Here is a 16,174-nt window from a genome sequence, read left to right as displayed (position 1 = left end):
GAGAGAGAGAGAGAGAGAGAGAGAGAGAGAGAGAGAGCTCTAGACAGAACAAAAAGAAGAGGCCCTAGGCCAACTGCTCTGCCCGCTGGAGGATGCTGGTTCCTGTGGCAACGGGGCTCAGAGTGGGAGGTGGTTGGCCAAGGCAGGGTCAGCAGGCACCCAGCAGCCCAGTCTGCCCCCAGAGGCCTCAGTGGCTAGGAAGGAGCTGAATTCCAGCAGTCAGCGTGGTGCCTGGGGAGGGCTTCCATATGCTCCCAGGGAAGGCAGAAGACAGACTCCCGCAGGCTGAAGGAGAAACAATGTTACCCTACATAGCCAAGAGCAGAGCCAGCCTCAAATGGGAGCGGGTGGGCTTGTGGTCAGGGTGGAGGTGGAAATGCCTTCACTGGAACATTTGATTGGTTCCTTCTGCTGGTTCCTATAGCAAATCCTATAAGTGTGCTAAATCTGTTAGAATCCCCTTGGTATCCCGACTGTCACAACAACCTTGGTAGGTTTTGCCAAGTGGTGCAGTTGGGAAAGAAGTTGGGAGAGAGGCAACTGAAGGCTGTGTTTCAAAAGGGAACGATTTATGATTCTGGGCTGGGGAACCGCACAGGCTCCTGGGAGACTTCAGACGGCACAGCTGGAGGCCAGGGGAGTCACGGTTCCGTTGAAATCCATTGCAAAGCCCCGTTCCTGAGGTTCCCCCCGCCAGGTGTATTTATCTAGTTTTGAAGGAAAAAAAAAACTTAAATATACTGTTCTGTGATCTTTTTTTCACTTGTAACGTTGTCAAAAATAAGTAGGTTCAATTTTAACCCTTCAGGCCGTAGATTTTTTTCTCTCTTTTTCTTAACCCAACACCAAGTGTGGTTGGGAAAACTCAGATGTCCAGCCATGTGTGTTGTCCATGCCTCAGAACCTTCTGAAAGGACACTCCAAGATGTTCTCAGAGAGGCTTACAGGGTGTGAAGGAGGTTTAAGGAGAAAATGGATGACTGTGGACTTCGGGGTTTCTCTTTGGTTTTCTCCTGTGTTTGTTGTTGTTGTTGTTGTTTGAGTTAAAGGATCTCTAGCAACAGCCCCGGCTGGCTGCAGACTCCAGATTCTGCAGCCTCATTGGTTGAGAGCTGACATCAACCATGTGTGCCATCACATCCAGCCGCATCTTCATGAATAAAAATGTTTTATTGTGAGCAGGATAGGGCTGGCACATACACTTGAACCCAGCACTCAGGAGGCAGAGGCAAGCAGATCTCTAGGAGTTCCAGGCCAGCCTGGTCTATTGTGTGAGTTCCAGGGCAGCCAGTGTTACACAGAGACACCTTGTCTCAAAAAAAAAAAAAAAAAAAGTATGGGATATGGTTCAATTGGTAGAGCGCTTGCCTGCTATGCATGAAGCCCTGGCTTCCACCTTTAGTACCACATAAACTGAGGGTGATAATCCTCACCTCTGTAATCCTACCAAGCAGGAGGATCTGAAGTTCAAGGTCATCCTTGGTTACATAGCAAGTCTGAGGCCAGCCTGGGTTACATGAGATCCTAGCTCAGAGATAAAACAAAGGAAAAGAAGAAGAGGGGTTTTTTTTGTTTTTTTGTTTTTTTTTTTTAGTTGTGCCATTTTAAAAGATTTTGTAGAAACTAAACCAAATGTGAACTCTGGCTGCATTAGCATCTGGCTTTATGGGTGTTTCCTATTTGCGGACTGAGAGCCAAGCATCTCGCAGCCTCCGTGACTGATACTCCCAGGACAGATTCAGTGGCGTGTATCTGTGTGTTCCAAGGCTGGGGCTATGGGTCCCGGGGCTGGTGGCTGTGTGCTCCTTTGCTCTGATGTCCTGAACAGCACACACGGTGCCTCTGAGCACGGCTGTAACTAAATTTTCCCTCTGCCTTCCAGGACCAACTGTCCATGTAAATACAGTTTTTTGGATAGCAAGAAGTTGACACCTCGACGTGATGTCCCCACTTACCCCAAGGTGAGATTGTTTTTTCTGCCCACAAATCTAGCTGTGTCCCTCAGCACCAGGACATGGAGACCCAGGTCTGGCCCCTCACCCCGCTCTATCCCTGTCTCTGGTCGAGGAAGGATGGGAGGTTCTCAGGCAGGATATTTTTCTCTTGGACATTTGTTTAGAGAAGTGATTCCAGAGCGGGGAGGTAATGGCCCGTCTGGCTCCCTCCCGGACCCGCAGCTGACAGTAAAAGACATCTGCATACAAACATTCCACCAAAGAGAACTTTAACAAGGTTCTTTAAAACTCTGCATCACTGGCTCCCCTGTTCCTGAACAGAGTTTTTTGTTTTGTTTTGTTTTATGAAAAGCTTTGCACAAAAGCTTTTGTGAGTTTTGAAAGAGGCCAAGCCTGTAGTCAAGTCGCTGGGACCTAGAGTGAAGTTATGTTAGAGGCCTCTGCTTAAACCCTGGCTCACAGTTACTCTGCGGTTAGACAGGCCACCCCACAGGTCCTCCTGGAAGCCCCCATAGGTCCCCGGTGCCCACTAGTCAGTGGTTTACTCCACCCGGGTCTGAGCCATACTCTGAGCTCAATACCTTTCCACAAGAGAAAATATGGCCCAGATCTTTCCGGAGATTACACAGACTAGTCCTGGAACAAACTGAGCCGCTGTCCGCACCAGTCCCTTCTTAAGAAAATGGAGAAGGCTAACCCGAATGGCTTCCTACTGCTGCTTCCTGTCTAGGGTATCAACCGTGATTCTGAGAGTTCACCCTAGACCTTAGTGCCCCGTGGAGCTGACCTTGGGCCAAGGCCTCCATCAGCCGGTGTGTGACTCAGCACTGAGTTTCTCAGCAGAGATTTGAACAGACACCGAGTGGCTTATTGTCTCTTCTCTTCATGTGCTATAACTTTTACTGTTGAGATCTGATTGACAGCTAAGAGATCATCTTCTTGGAACCTGAGTTTTGACAAGTGGAGTCATGAAACTGCTATCATGACAAATACCGGAAATATTTCATTTATCTATCATCCATCTGTTTATTTATTTATGCTGCTCCTCCTCCTGTCCCCCTCCCATCACAGAGTTCCCTATCCCCCCTCTCATACTCCCTCCCCTTCTCCTTTGAGAGGCTGCCCCCCCCCATGAATATCCTGCAACCCTGGCACATTGAGTCTCATCCTCTTCCACTGAGGCCTGACAAAGCAGCCCTGTTGGGGAATGAATCCCACAGTCAGGCAACAGCTTTAATGACAGCCCTCCCCGCCTCCCAATCGTTGGGCAGCTACATATGAGCTGTATGTTTGCCACATACGTGTTGGAGGCTCTTTGGTTAATGGCTCCGTCTCTGAGAGCTCCCAGGGGTCCGGGTTAGTTGACTCTGTTGGTCTTCCTGTGGGGCCTATAGGGATTATTTCTATGGCTCAAACATGCCTAAAAAGTCCCTTGTGCCCTGACCCAGGCCACTACAGATGGGAGTCCATTGACAGTTTCTAGAGAAAGGCAGGCTTGAGTTTGTACACGGCATCTATGAGGGGGACTAGAAAATGGAGACAATGCTCATCTAGACCTCTGAGGCCACAGCCTTTGTCACTCACAGAAGCCCCGCTATCTGGCTAATATATGACTCCCATCCTTTCTAGTACCTGCTCTCCCCAGAGACCATAGAAGCCCTACGGAAGCCCACCTTTGATGTCTGGCTTTGGGAACCTAACGAGGTAGGTGAGGGACATCGAAGTTCCCCCCCACACACACCCCGGGTCACCAGGAACAGCTGCTTGGGATTACAGATCACGAATGAGCCCAGGGTATTCCTCCTGCGCATTTCTCCTGCGTTTTTTTTTTTTTCTTAAACTTAAAAGCCCCCTGAAGCCAGGCAGTGGCGGCGCACGCCTTTTATCCCAGCACTTGGGAGGCAGAGGCAGGTGGATTTCTGAGTTGGAGGCCAGCATGGCCTACAGAGTGAGTTCCAGGACAGCCAGGGCTACACAGAGAAATCCTGTCTCGGGGGCGGGGGGGGGGGGGGGGGGGGGGGGGTGGAAGAAGAAGAAAAAAATGCCCCTGAATTCTAATCTGTAGATTTTAATTCAAATGGACATTTGATGGGCCCAGGGGGATACAGGAGACAGAGCCGGAGAGAAAGGGGCTTTCCCGAGGAAAACAAACATCAGCTCCTGGGCTGCTGCTGAAGCATGCCCAGCTGACCCCAGGCCCCAGGCTGGGTACCCCCACCTCTGTAGGAGGCGTGGGGAAATGGAGTCATGCAAGAGCATAGCAGTTGCTTAGAACAGCTATTTCCTGTAGAACAGGGCTCCAAAGGAGACGTGGGAAGAATCACCAACAGAGCTCCCCCCCACCCCACCCCCCGGCAGTTGGATATTAGATAGCCGATATACGAGGTTTGCAGAGAAAGGAGTCATTTGTGACAGAAAAATGTTTCTTCAGAATTGTCTTATTCACTAAGAAATACCAACATGGAGATTGAATAAGTCACTCTTCGTGGACAAGCTAGGGACTCTTCGAAGCTTTTCTTTTCTTCCCCCCTGCCCCTCCCCGAGACAAGGTTTCTCTGTATAGCTATGGCTGTCCTGGAACTCCCTCTGTAGACCAGGCTGGCCTCGAACTCAGAAATCCTCCTGCCTTTTCTTCGAAGCTTTTCTAAAGCACAGACGTGTAGAAATGGGAAACAATGCTCCCGCCTGCCTGCCTTTGACGAGATCAGTCACAGCCAATGGGATTTCATGCCTCTTGACATGGTCCCCATCCCCGAGTTTCCCAAATAGACTTCTCCTTCCAGCATGTGCTTGTCCGGCATAAGAAGGCCTTTGGCACATTGGCCAGGAAAGCAGAGCACAGGCTGGGGAGACACCCAAGGGCTAAAAGAGCTTGCTGTGCATGGTGAGGACCGGGGTTTGAATCTGCTGCTCCCATGTAAACATCAGGTGGGTACAGCCGTTGCCTGTAGTCTTGTCAGTGAGCTCTGGGTTCCAGGGATAGATCCTGCCTCAGTCTATGAGATAGAGAGCAATCAAGGAAGGCGCTGTATCAACCTCTCATGCAGGAGCACAGGAGTACATACATTCTCACGTGCGCGCACGCACCTGTGCACACACACACACACAAGCTCCCTACAAGTACACACTCAACCACAAGACACAAAAGCAGAGCCCAGCCCTGCTCATTTGGAAGCGTAGCCATCAGCAAGCCACCAGAGGTGCAGTTGCCAAGGGTTCTGCACTCCAGCTCTGAGGTCTGGAGCCGGAATGCAGCAATCAAAGGTTCCTAGATGCTCCTAGGTCATCATGGGGTCACATGCCCCTGAGCTCATACACCGGAAACAAAGATAGAGCTCTGAGATGTCAGAGTCATTCCTCCAGGACTTGAACAGAGCAAGACCATGACAAATAAAGGTACAGTGAGAGGCCAAGTGACTCCTTCCAGCAGCGGGTGGCCGGCCCAGCTTCTGGTGCATCCTTGAGGAAGGTCCCCAATACCCAGTCATTGACCTTAACCAGACAAAGTCACCTTTGAGAATGGCTGCATAGAGACCAATACTTGACTTTTCTTCTGCCACCGCTACCTGCTCTGTGGGACCCTGTGCTACCCAAGGTGGAAGGTGAAGGTTGTCCCCGAGGCTGCAGAACTCATCCATCTGTAGCAGAAGTGTGACTCCCTCTGCCCTCCCTTAAGAGACTGTACTCATAGCTGCCCTCTGACTGGCTGGCACATGGTCATGGTGAATGGCTCTTACAGGTTGACCCAGACATGTAACATCTTCCATGACCCGTAGCTTTGGCCAGGGAAGCTAGCTGGCTCCTTCTGGTGGTTCCTCGCTACCATTAGGTGGTAAGCCAGAAATGCTTCTGGCAGATCCAAGCGTGGGCAGCAGTGATGTGTAACAGAAGATTCGCTGAGGACCTGGGCAGCCACCCAGCCCGAGATGTCAAAGAACATCAGGCTCACTTATCTTTCCCGGTGGGTGTCATGCCACATCGACCTACATCTCTACCCAGTGTCCAGCCCTTCTCAACCTCAACCCAGATATGATCTCATGTTACTCTGATGCCTCTGATCCATGGGCTCCATCCTGAGGCTGCTCACACAGTAAGGTGGCTGCTCTGTCACACTGAAGGACCACCCACTGGCATCTCTGAAGTCCTCCCCGTCTTACTCAGTACTCAACACATCCGAGAGCCACCTGGCTCACTCACTTCAGCTGGGGTTGAGGACTGTCAAGGAAACAGACCATCAGTACTGCTCCGAAGCCACAGCGTCTGTCACAGAAGTGGCGGCAGATGGTTTCGTCTGGCGGCTCTCTGCATCTCTCAACTCTGATTTCACAGCAGACATCTCATCTCTCTAGGGTGGCTCAGAAACACTGTCTGGGCCTCTGAAGGAAACAAAAAACAATAAACAGTGGTTTGGGGCTGTAGCTTAAGGGTCCTGAGGGCTGGCATCTGTGATGGTTGCAGGAGCAGGAAGCTCTGGACAGCAGCTGCCTACAGCCTGGGAGCCAACCATTCTCAAGCCAGGACCAGAACATCTGTCACTCTGCAGGAAGGCCCTTCTGGGACCTTGGGCTTCAAAAGCCGTTGGCTTCTCAAGGAAGATGAATGCGTGCCCAGCGTGCTCTCTGGATCCTCTGTGACAATCTAAAGTCCCCCTGCTTAGTCTCCCTGCTCGCCCTACTAGGTCCGAGTAAGAGGTTGTTTTCTGTTTTTCAAATGAACTCTTCACGATACCATAGAAGTCTCCGCTCCGGACAGAACTGAAATATTGTAGTCACAAAGCCTCTCCTTAAATACAGCATGCTCAGCCCATACATACTACATAAGAAAAAAGGCTAGCGCTCGGCGCTTGGAAGCACACCCCTTGGCTTCAGCCGCGTAAACCACCAGAGCCTGGGCAGCTTCAACAACACCAGTGTCTTACTGTCTCACTGCCCCGGAGCCAGAAGTCTGAGATCAAGGTGTCTTGGGCTGGTCGTTCCTGAATTCTCTCCCAGCCTTAGCATCTTCTCTCACTCACCTTGATGTGACTGTGTTCTGGTCTGTCCCTACAGAGTCACGGTCAGATCAAATTGGGACCCCTCTCTCTTGACGACCATATTCATCTTAGCTGCTCCTGTAAAATCTTATCCCTAATATGGTCACATTGGAGGGTCAGTGTGGGGCCTCAATATACTGTGTCCATGGGACACAATTCAGTGCCTCGGTCTGGTCAGTGCCCGGATGCAGGGGAACAGGGCAGGCTATAGCACTGACAGCTGCTGCCCTACGCAGGTACTGGGACACTGGTGCCCAGGACCAGGCAGGCACTGATACGTGGCCTCTACGCAAGTGCTCTCTGCTGGAGTTATGCCGTGCGCTCACAGGGCTGGCTCGTTCCGTTCTGTATTGTCAATCTCCTGAATCCCTGATGCCTTCCTTTCCCAGAGCAAAAGTGGCTCTAGCCAGGCTCTTGGTCACAAATTCCTCGCTGGCTCTGGGAGATGCCTGCAGGGACCCGCAAAAATGATGGCAGGATTCAATACCTTGTCTGTCTCGCCCCCTCACCAAGTGTCCACAGAGGACAGAATTCCTGGAAATAAGATTCATTCAGCCGAGAGGTTCACCCTCCAGAGCGAGAAGAAGAAATCAGAAGACATCTCCAGTCCCAATAAGAGGAGCGAAATTCAGCTCACCAAAGCCCTTCCCATCTCTATCCCTGAGCACACAAGGTGGATGGCGGATAGTGGATGGTCTCCTCCTAACCTTTAGCCCTCTGCTCAGATTATAGTCATCCTCTGAAGTAATGTCACCGTGCACAGAGCTGCTATCTCGCCTGGAATGCTCATGGGCTTCTGACCTTGTCACGTCCCTCCCAAGAGACCTATAGGCTGTCACAGACCCACAGCCCATCTGGGTGATCCTAAAATTAGCCTCTCCCACCCACTGGCTGAAGCTCACCTTCCCAGGTCACCCTGGTGGCACTGTCCGGGACAGTACATGGGAACAAGGGGCAACCGTTATACCTGCTCCCTCTGACCCCCGGCCCCTGGCCCTGTTCCCACAGATGCTGAGCTGTTTAGAGCATATGTACCATGACCTCGGTCTGGTCAGGGACTTCAGCATCAACCCAATCACACTCCGCAGGTGGCTGGTAAGTGAGGAGCTCACACTTGGACCTGCCGCTTCCTCCCTATCACCCTGGAGTGGGACTGCCCTGTGTGCCCTGGTGGCGATGGGCTTCTGGGGAGTGGGTGTCGGTATCAGGGAAGCCCTATGAGGTCATTTGTCCCATCTGTCCTCCCATGCCCTCAGAGGAGAGAGGAAAGAGTACAACCCTCAGGGCGAGACCCACAAGGTAGCACACGAAAGCAGGGGTGTGTGGAGGTGGGGGTGCCATGTGTGTCTGAGTGTGTGCAGGTGACAAGATTACACGAGCGTGTACGTGGGTTATGTCTACGAGTATGGAAATGTTTGTGCACGGGCGCATGTGCGTCTGGGAGTGTGCATGGGAGGATGTGTGGGACGGCGAGGGTGTATGATCTCTGCGGCGGTGTGGGTGTGAGAGTGTGCCTCTGGGAGTTTTCGAGAGCGTATTTGTCTGGGGTTGTGCGTAGTGTGCGTGGCGATACTTAGATAGGTATATGGGGGGCTTCGTAGAAGATCTTTCTCTAAGCGATGGAATGTTACTGCTAACCAAGAGCTGAAATCCTGTTCATAGTCCCATAGGCCCGGGAACCTAGAACTCCTGGTAAAGTGCTCCCTGACCCACTCAGAACTTCCTACCCCAGTGTGGCTCAGTAGACACCTGGGGGATATCTTAGGCCCTGCCCCAGATTGTAGAGTAGTAGTCAATTGCAGGGCTCCTGGGCCACACTGTCCTGTATTGGTGAACATGGGAGTTCCCAAGGGTTTGGACTCGAACATGCAAAACCCCGGGGGGGGGTCTTAGAGGAGCCGGGAGCACCAAGCTCAGGGGGCTCACCCTTTCCTCCCCGCAGCTCTGTGTACATGACAACTACAGGAACAATCCCTTTCACAACTTCCGGCACTGCTTCTGTGTGACGCAGATGATGTACAGTATGGTCTGGCTCTGTGGCCTCCAGGTGGGTCCTGACAACCCCTGCCCTCTGTCCCCAACCCTGCTGATATCCGGGGCCGTCCTCTCACCCAGCCCAGAGGGACTGTGTCCTCCCCTATCACTGCAGCCCGATCTGTCCCCCACCCGCACCCCCGCACCCGCCCTCCCATGAGGAGAACAAACTGCCTGACTCTCACCTGATCCAGGAGAAGTTCTCCCAGATGGACATCTTAGTCCTGATGACTGCGGCCATCTGCCATGACCTGGACCACCCAGGATACAACAATACGTACGTTTGGGATTTCTTTCTTGGTTCTCCTCTGAAAGGTGTCTCTTCTCTCAGGAGAAACTCGGCTTGCCTTTCAGCAGCTCTCAGACGGAGCTGCCAACCTAGACCCCTTTCCCCCCCCCTCCCCGTCCCTGTATTCCCTACTCCCTCCCCACCTCCCTGAGCCCTGCAGGATGCAGTTCTCAGCTTTTGGACTTTGACCAGGGCCCTAGGCCTCCCCTGGGATGGAACCTCCAAGACCACCAAACCCTATAGGCAGCCACAGTCCCTTTGTGCCAGTCCAGGCTTGGGAGGTGTAGGGTGGCAGCAGCCCGTCCCCTCCCCAAGGTGGAGACAGAAGGTCTACACATTATTTTCCTCCAGGAAGCTTCTTCCTCAGGCTGCTCCCAAGGGCATAGGGAGGGTACAGGGTGAGCGAGGGCAGAACAGAAAGAATTTCCATGTGACGGGGCCAAGAGGATGGGCCCAGATCTAGGACACTCAGTAAACCCTTCTTGTCTGCATTGGGTAGAATGCTACCTCAAGGGACCAACAGGCCACCGTCATGGTGTGAGTTTGCATTCAGTGACCCCTAGGGTGTTTTTTCTGATGCATCTTTCGGCTATGCAGCATCATCAGATGCACCTAGGGCCACTGCCACCATTTGTCAGGACAGGGTGGGTCCCAGGTCCAGCCATGTGTGTTCCTCAGAGCCTGGTTGGGACAGAATAGATACCAGCTGTGGCCATGAGTGCTCCTTGGGGGCTGTCCCAAGAGCATATCTGTTATCTCCAACCTACCTATTGAGTGGTCGGCACAGCTGCCAACAAGAGGTTGGTAAAGAATTCTTCATTTTAGCATTAATCCCCGTCCCCCCAAACTCAGCCCTTAGAATGGCACAGTGGGCCTCTCCTGTAACCTCAGCTCTTGGGAGAGAGGTAAGAAGATGCCAGGTTCCAGACTAACCCGTGCTACAGAATGAGGTCCTGTTTGATATGTACCATTTAGACAGGCAGACAGACAGACAGACAGACAGACAGACAGACAGACAGAGAATGAGACTGTTCCCTCTTTCCAAAATCCTGTCTTTGCCTATACTGAAAAGCCTGGCAGTTTTTTAGAACCCTGAGACCTTCAAGACATCACTCAGGGAGAGAGCTAAGGTCACAGGTTAGACCTAAAAGCACAGGCTATCTAGTTACAGAATCATGAGAGTCAGGAGTTCAGCTGAAGCAAGTTTCTGGTGTATGCAGATGGTATCTGGTCCCTGTCCCTTAAGCATTTTCCTCCAGCCTCTTCTGGCACCACACATACCACAGTGGTGGTGGCGGTGGCATACAAATGCCAGCGGTGGGGTGCCTGAGCCTCCCACTCTCTCCACATATCTTAGATACCAGATCAACGCCCGCACGGAACTCGCTGTGCGCTACAACGACATCTCACCGCTGGAGAACCACCACTGCGCCATTGCGTTTCAGATCCTGGCGAGACCCGAGTGCAACATCTTTGCCAGCGTGCCACCCGAGGACTTCAGGCAGATCAGGCAGGTGTGTGGGGCCAGAGCTTCGTGGGGTCAGAACAGAGCTCCACTCTGCAGAGGCTCTTGGTTATAGCGGTGCCCATCAGTGCTGAAGCCAGCCCTCCTTCCCCCTCTTCCGCCAGGGCCCAGAGTGGTCCCCAAGAAAACGGACCTTTGCCATATATACCTGATGTCATTTGCACGTCACAGCTATTGTTAATCTAACCCTGATGGGCTCCCTTTAAGGGGACTCCTAGGTCCTTGCAGTCAGGGAAGAAGCTGAGGAGAGAAAGGGAAATATCTGGCCCAAGGCTGAGCTCTGGTCAGACATCTATGTTACGTGTAACCTGGCAGAGCTGGTATCTGCCGTGTAGCTTCAGCTACCATTACCCAGCAGACCTGATCATTCATCTTCCCCTACCCCCGTGACCTGTACTAGCAGATTATCCTGTCTAATCACCCCTGCCCTGAGACAAATACTTCTAGTCGCTTAAAACATCGCCCTCCCCATGCAAATGTCCCATCTGAACCAGAACTGAGCCGCCGGTGCTGTTTACAGGGGATGGAGGGACCCAGAGTGACTCCTGGCCAAAATGCAGCTCAGTAGTAGCTGACCCTCAGAGCCTATGCATGAAGCCTTATTTGGGGGCAGGGGAGATGTCTTGGCATACTGTCTTAGTTAGGGTCTTACTGCTGAGAACAGACACCATGACCAAGGCAACTCTCATAAGGACAACATTTTTTTTTAAGATTTATTTTATTTATTTTATGTGTATGAGTACACTGTAGCTGTACAGATGGCCGTGAGCCATCATGTGTGGCTGCCGGGAATTGGACTCAGGGCCTCTGCTGGCCCCACTCGCTCTGCCCCGCTTGCTCCGGTGTAATTCACTGTAGCTGTCTTCAGACACACCAGAAGAGGGTGTCCGAACTCATTACGGGTGGTTGTGAGCCACCATATGGTTGCTGGGATCCAAACTCAGGACCTTGGGAAGAGCAGTCAGTGCTCTTCCCTGCTGAGCCATCTTACCAGCCCCAGGACAACATTTAATAGGGGCTGGCTTACAGGTTCAGAGGTTCAGTCCATTATCATCAAGGCAGGAACATGGCAGCATCCAGGCAGGCATGGTGCAGGAGGAGCTGAGAGTTCTACATCTTCATCCGAAGGCTGCTAGGGGAAGACTGGCTTCCAGGCAACTAGGAGGAGGGTCTTAAAGCCCACACCCACAGTGACACACCCACTCCAACACCTCCTAATAGTGCCACTCCCTGGGCTGAGCACAGACAAAGCATCACACACACCTGCTTAAGGAGGATCTCCCAGTGCCACTGTGAATTGGGCTCTAAACCAATGGCAAGTGTCCTTATGAAGGACAGAGCAGAAAGAGACATGAACATAGTAAAAGGCTATGGAACAATAGAGGCAGATGCTGGTACAAATAAAGGTCACGGGCTACCAGAATTTATAATGGGCAGGAAGGAGCCTTCTCTCAACCCTTGGGAGGAATGTGAACAGTTGGCACCTTCATCTTCCCTTTCCAGACCCCACAACAACAAGGGACTCTCTTCCCATGCCTGGCAGCGCTCAACAATGCCATCCAGGCTGTGCCCATCAGGAGCATCTCCGGGCCCTCTGAGAGTCATCTGTTGCCATCCCTTTTGAGTCTCAGCTTCCTTCCCCACACAGCGGAACCAATGCAGGGAAAAGGTTCATCCGTCGCCAGGGGAACCTACAAGCTTGGCTCTGTCAAAGAGCAGCCGCCTCATAAACCATTATTTCCTTATGTGTCCATTCCCTGTGAGGTTCAAAGCCAACTGTAGCGCGTATGACAGTCAATACTGAGCCACTGATTCCCAGTCCAGCCCTCTCCGCCCTCTCCTCTCTCTGCAGGCTTCTGCCCTTTATTTCATGTCCGTGGCTCCACCCTGTCAGTGTGTGCCGTAGGTTGTTATGGTGATTATAACCAGCCTTCTCTGAAGTGGCTAAAAGGACAATGCTAGGAAGAGAGACCGGTGCCACCCAGTGACTGCCCAGAGGGCCTGATGGGGCATCTCTTAGTGTGTAGCTTTCCCCAGCAGGGCACATCCGACAGCATCCCAGAGGAGAAAGAGAGTCATCTCATTGGCTGAGGAGACGATAAACTCCCACAAACAGGATCGTCTTCATGCTGGCCACCATGGGGATAGCAAGGCTTGGCCTACTGCAGAAGTTAATGGGTTTTAAAATAAGACTTTGTCTCAGAATAAAAATCATTTGTCCACATTTTTAAAATATTTTATCACAGAATAGGGAGCTGGTTCGATAGTTAAAACCCTTGCCACACAGCTGGACAAGCTGGGTTCCGACCCCCAGAACCCATATCAAAGCTAGAAGCAGTAGGACTAGCAGCTATAATCATACAGCTACAGGGAGTACCTACATCTTAAAGTGCACAGCTACGGGGAGACGAGAGACGGAGACAGGAGAATCACCTGATGCTCACATGACCACTAGCCTGGTATACACTACAACAAATAACAGTGGTAGGCAAGGACCAACAGCTACAGTTGTCCCCTGACCTCCACATGTGCTAATGACGACATGTGTGCACCCATGCTCACACACACAAAATAGTTTTGTCATTGCAGATTTTTTGGGGATAACTAAATGTTCTATCAATACTAGTCTTTACAGAAAAAAAGCTCATAGTTCAAAATGCAAAATGATGTCACGCTCAAAAAATATACATTTGAGATTCTTCCTATTGGCTGTCTGACATTAGCATTTAAGGCCATTGGTCTTGGAAGAGTGATGAAGCTCTACACATGGCATGGAGATGTTGTGTAAATGTTTGTGGGATGGATGGATAGATAGAGGATGGCTGGCTGGATGATAGATGGATGGATAGATGCATGGATGGATAGATGTATGGATAGATAGATAGATAGATAGATAGATAGATAGATAGAAGATGGATGGATAGATGGGAGGTGGATCGGTGATAAATGGATAGATGGGTAGATAGACAGAGGATGGACAGATAGAGGATAGATGGACAATGAGTAGATAAATGGATGAGTGATGGATGAGACAGATAGGTGATAGATGGGTGGTGGCAAATGGATGATAAATAGGTGGATGGGTGGATTGATGGTAGATGGGCAGGTGGATGAACAGATAGATGGAAGAGCTGAATGCAGATGGGTGAGTGAAGAGTGTGTGGCAGATGCTTGGGTGATGGATGGAAGGCAGGGTGGATGACTGGGTGGTAGATGGTTGGATGATGGATGGATGGATGGATGGATGGATAGGTGGGTGGGAGGCAGATGGTTAGACGGTGAATGGATGATGGATGGAAGCAAAGATGGGCAGACATATAGCCAAGCAGAATACCATAGATGCATGGAAAGCTAGGTAGACAGGAGAAATGAAAGTTGTAGTTTTGAATTATGCGACTTTTCCTAAGCCAGTATTTAGTTAACAAAATAACTGCCTTAATCTAGTTGCAGCTGCTATAGAATCCCACAGGCTGGGAAATATAAAAAGAGAAGAGGGTTCATTCACAGTTCTCAAGGCTGGGATGCCTAGGAGCTTGGCATCCACATTTACTATGTTTCCGGTGAGGGATGTGGACAGACAAACGGTCAAGACAAGGGTGGGAATTCACTCTCTGTGGATTTGATCCAGTGCTGGGTGTGTGGGGGGGGGGGAGACTATGAATTGCTTCATGAGGGTAAAACCTATACATTCTCTTAAGATCTCACTTCTTTTTTTTTAATTAATTAATTTATTTTATGTATATTGAGTACACTATAGCAGTCTTCAGACACACCAGAAGAGGGCATCAGATCCCATTCCAGATGGTTGTGAGCCACCATGTGGTTGCTGGGAATTGAACTCAGGACCTCTGGAAGAGCAGTCGGTGCTCTTAACTGCTGAGCCATCTCTCCAGCCCCGGGAATCCCACTTCTTAATACAGTCATGATAGGGACCAGATTTCAACCTGAGTTTAGGAAGGCATCAACCATGTTCAAACCACAGCTTAGCCTCAAGCCGGTTGAATCCTCATTTACAAACTTCAGAGTGGGACTTTTATCAAGTATGTTCTGACTTAGAAAAATCTAGACATAGTCACATATAAATGAGGCAGTGGGAAAACCATCTTGGAAACTCCATCAGTGACACCCGTCAGCGAGCTCTGAGCAGGGCTAATTGCAGACTCGGTGACTAAATCCAAGAGACTTCCAGCCTTGGTTAAAATCTGTTTGGTTTTACAAGTCAGCCTGATGACCCACCTGTCAGCCTGTGACCTGCAGCCTGTGGACACGGCACAGGAACAAACAGAGCATGTGTGGGGTGGCGATGGTCACACAGAGCATAGTGTGAAGAGCGCTCAGTGAGGTTCCAGCACGCACTGACACCATGTCCTCTTACCGTTCAGGGGATGATCACGTTGATCTTGGCTACCGACATGGCGAGGCACGCCGAAATTATGGATTCTTTCAAAGAAAAAATGGAGAATTTCGACTACAGCAACGAGGAGCACCTGACCCTGGTAGGTTGTGTCTCTGGAAAACTGAGCCATAGCTCAGGTGGGAAATCCCAAGAGCCCAGTGTCTTAGCTGGCCGTGGAGTGTTGCGTGACTGGATTACAGTATCACAACCCTTCCCAGGCCAGCAGTAGGCAAGGGTACCTCCCGGAGAGTGTCCCTTGGTTCAAATACTGCCTCCTTCCTTAAGGAGATGGCCTGAGTGTGTCCAGTGTCTGTCCCTCCCCTCCCCCCCAAAAAATGCAAACCCAGTATGCATTCATCCCCGTAATCTGCAGCACTGGAAAGCCTGAGGCAGGAGGACTGCAGCAACTGTAGACCCACCTGGGCTACATATATTGAGTTCCCAGCCAGCCTGGATTATAGTGTAAGACCCTGTCTCAAAAATTAATTAATTTCAAAGTGAGCAAAACTCGTTAACAAAACAAATAGCAACTAATACCCCATCACTCAGAGATTATGTTAATTGTTTTGTGCTTTTATTTTGGAGACATGTACCACAGTCTCTTTTAAGCCGTTTAATTTCTTTAAAACTAACACCATGGGGCTGGAGAGCTGGCTCAGCAGTTAAGGGCTCTTGATGCTCTTGCAAAGGACCTGGGTTCAGTTCCCAACACTCACCTGGTAGCTCACCACCACGTGTAATTCCAGATCCGGGGGATCTGGTGCCCTCTTCTGGCTGCTTCAGGCATTGCACACACATACATACGTGCAGGCAGAGCAGTCATGCCCATACAATAAATGTCTTTAAAACCAATACCACCACTTTGCCCCTCCTGAGACAAAGTGACTGCCAGTAGGTAAGGGTTCCTTTCTTAGGTCAGGCTGAATTTGTGGCTCCCATCCCA

At 50.9% G+C, this 16,174-nt stretch overlaps 1 protein-coding gene across 5 annotated transcripts in view; it reads left to right on the top strand.

Moving 5' to 3' along the window:
• Positions 1–16,174, top strand: part of Pde9a (phosphodiesterase 9A) — a 91,139-nt gene that overhangs the window by 66,081 nt on the left and 8,884 nt on the right. For all 5 annotated transcript variants that reach the window (XM_031347066.1, XM_031347061.1, XM_031347062.1 and 2 more), the window contains exons 8-14: positions 1,883–1,961; positions 3,585–3,659; positions 7,996–8,082; positions 8,930–9,034; positions 9,216–9,298; positions 10,668–10,824; positions 15,218–15,331. In XM_031347066.1, coding sequence (XP_031202926.1) covers positions 1,883–1,961; positions 3,585–3,659; positions 7,996–8,082; positions 8,930–9,034; positions 9,216–9,298; positions 10,668–10,824; positions 15,218–15,331 — 700 coding nt within the window. The remainder of the gene's footprint in view (positions 1–1,882; positions 1,962–3,584; positions 3,660–7,995; positions 8,083–8,929; positions 9,035–9,215; positions 9,299–10,667; positions 10,825–15,217; positions 15,332–16,174) is intronic.

This window comes from Mastomys coucha, unplaced genomic scaffold (assembly GCF_008632895.1).
Source record: "Mastomys coucha isolate ucsf_1 unplaced genomic scaffold, UCSF_Mcou_1 pScaffold3, whole genome shotgun sequence".
NCBI classification, from domain to species: Eukaryota; Metazoa; Chordata; class Mammalia; order Rodentia; family Muridae; genus Mastomys; species Mastomys coucha.
Note: the sequence above shows the minus strand (reverse complement) of the source record. Positions and strands in the feature narration are given on the sequence as shown.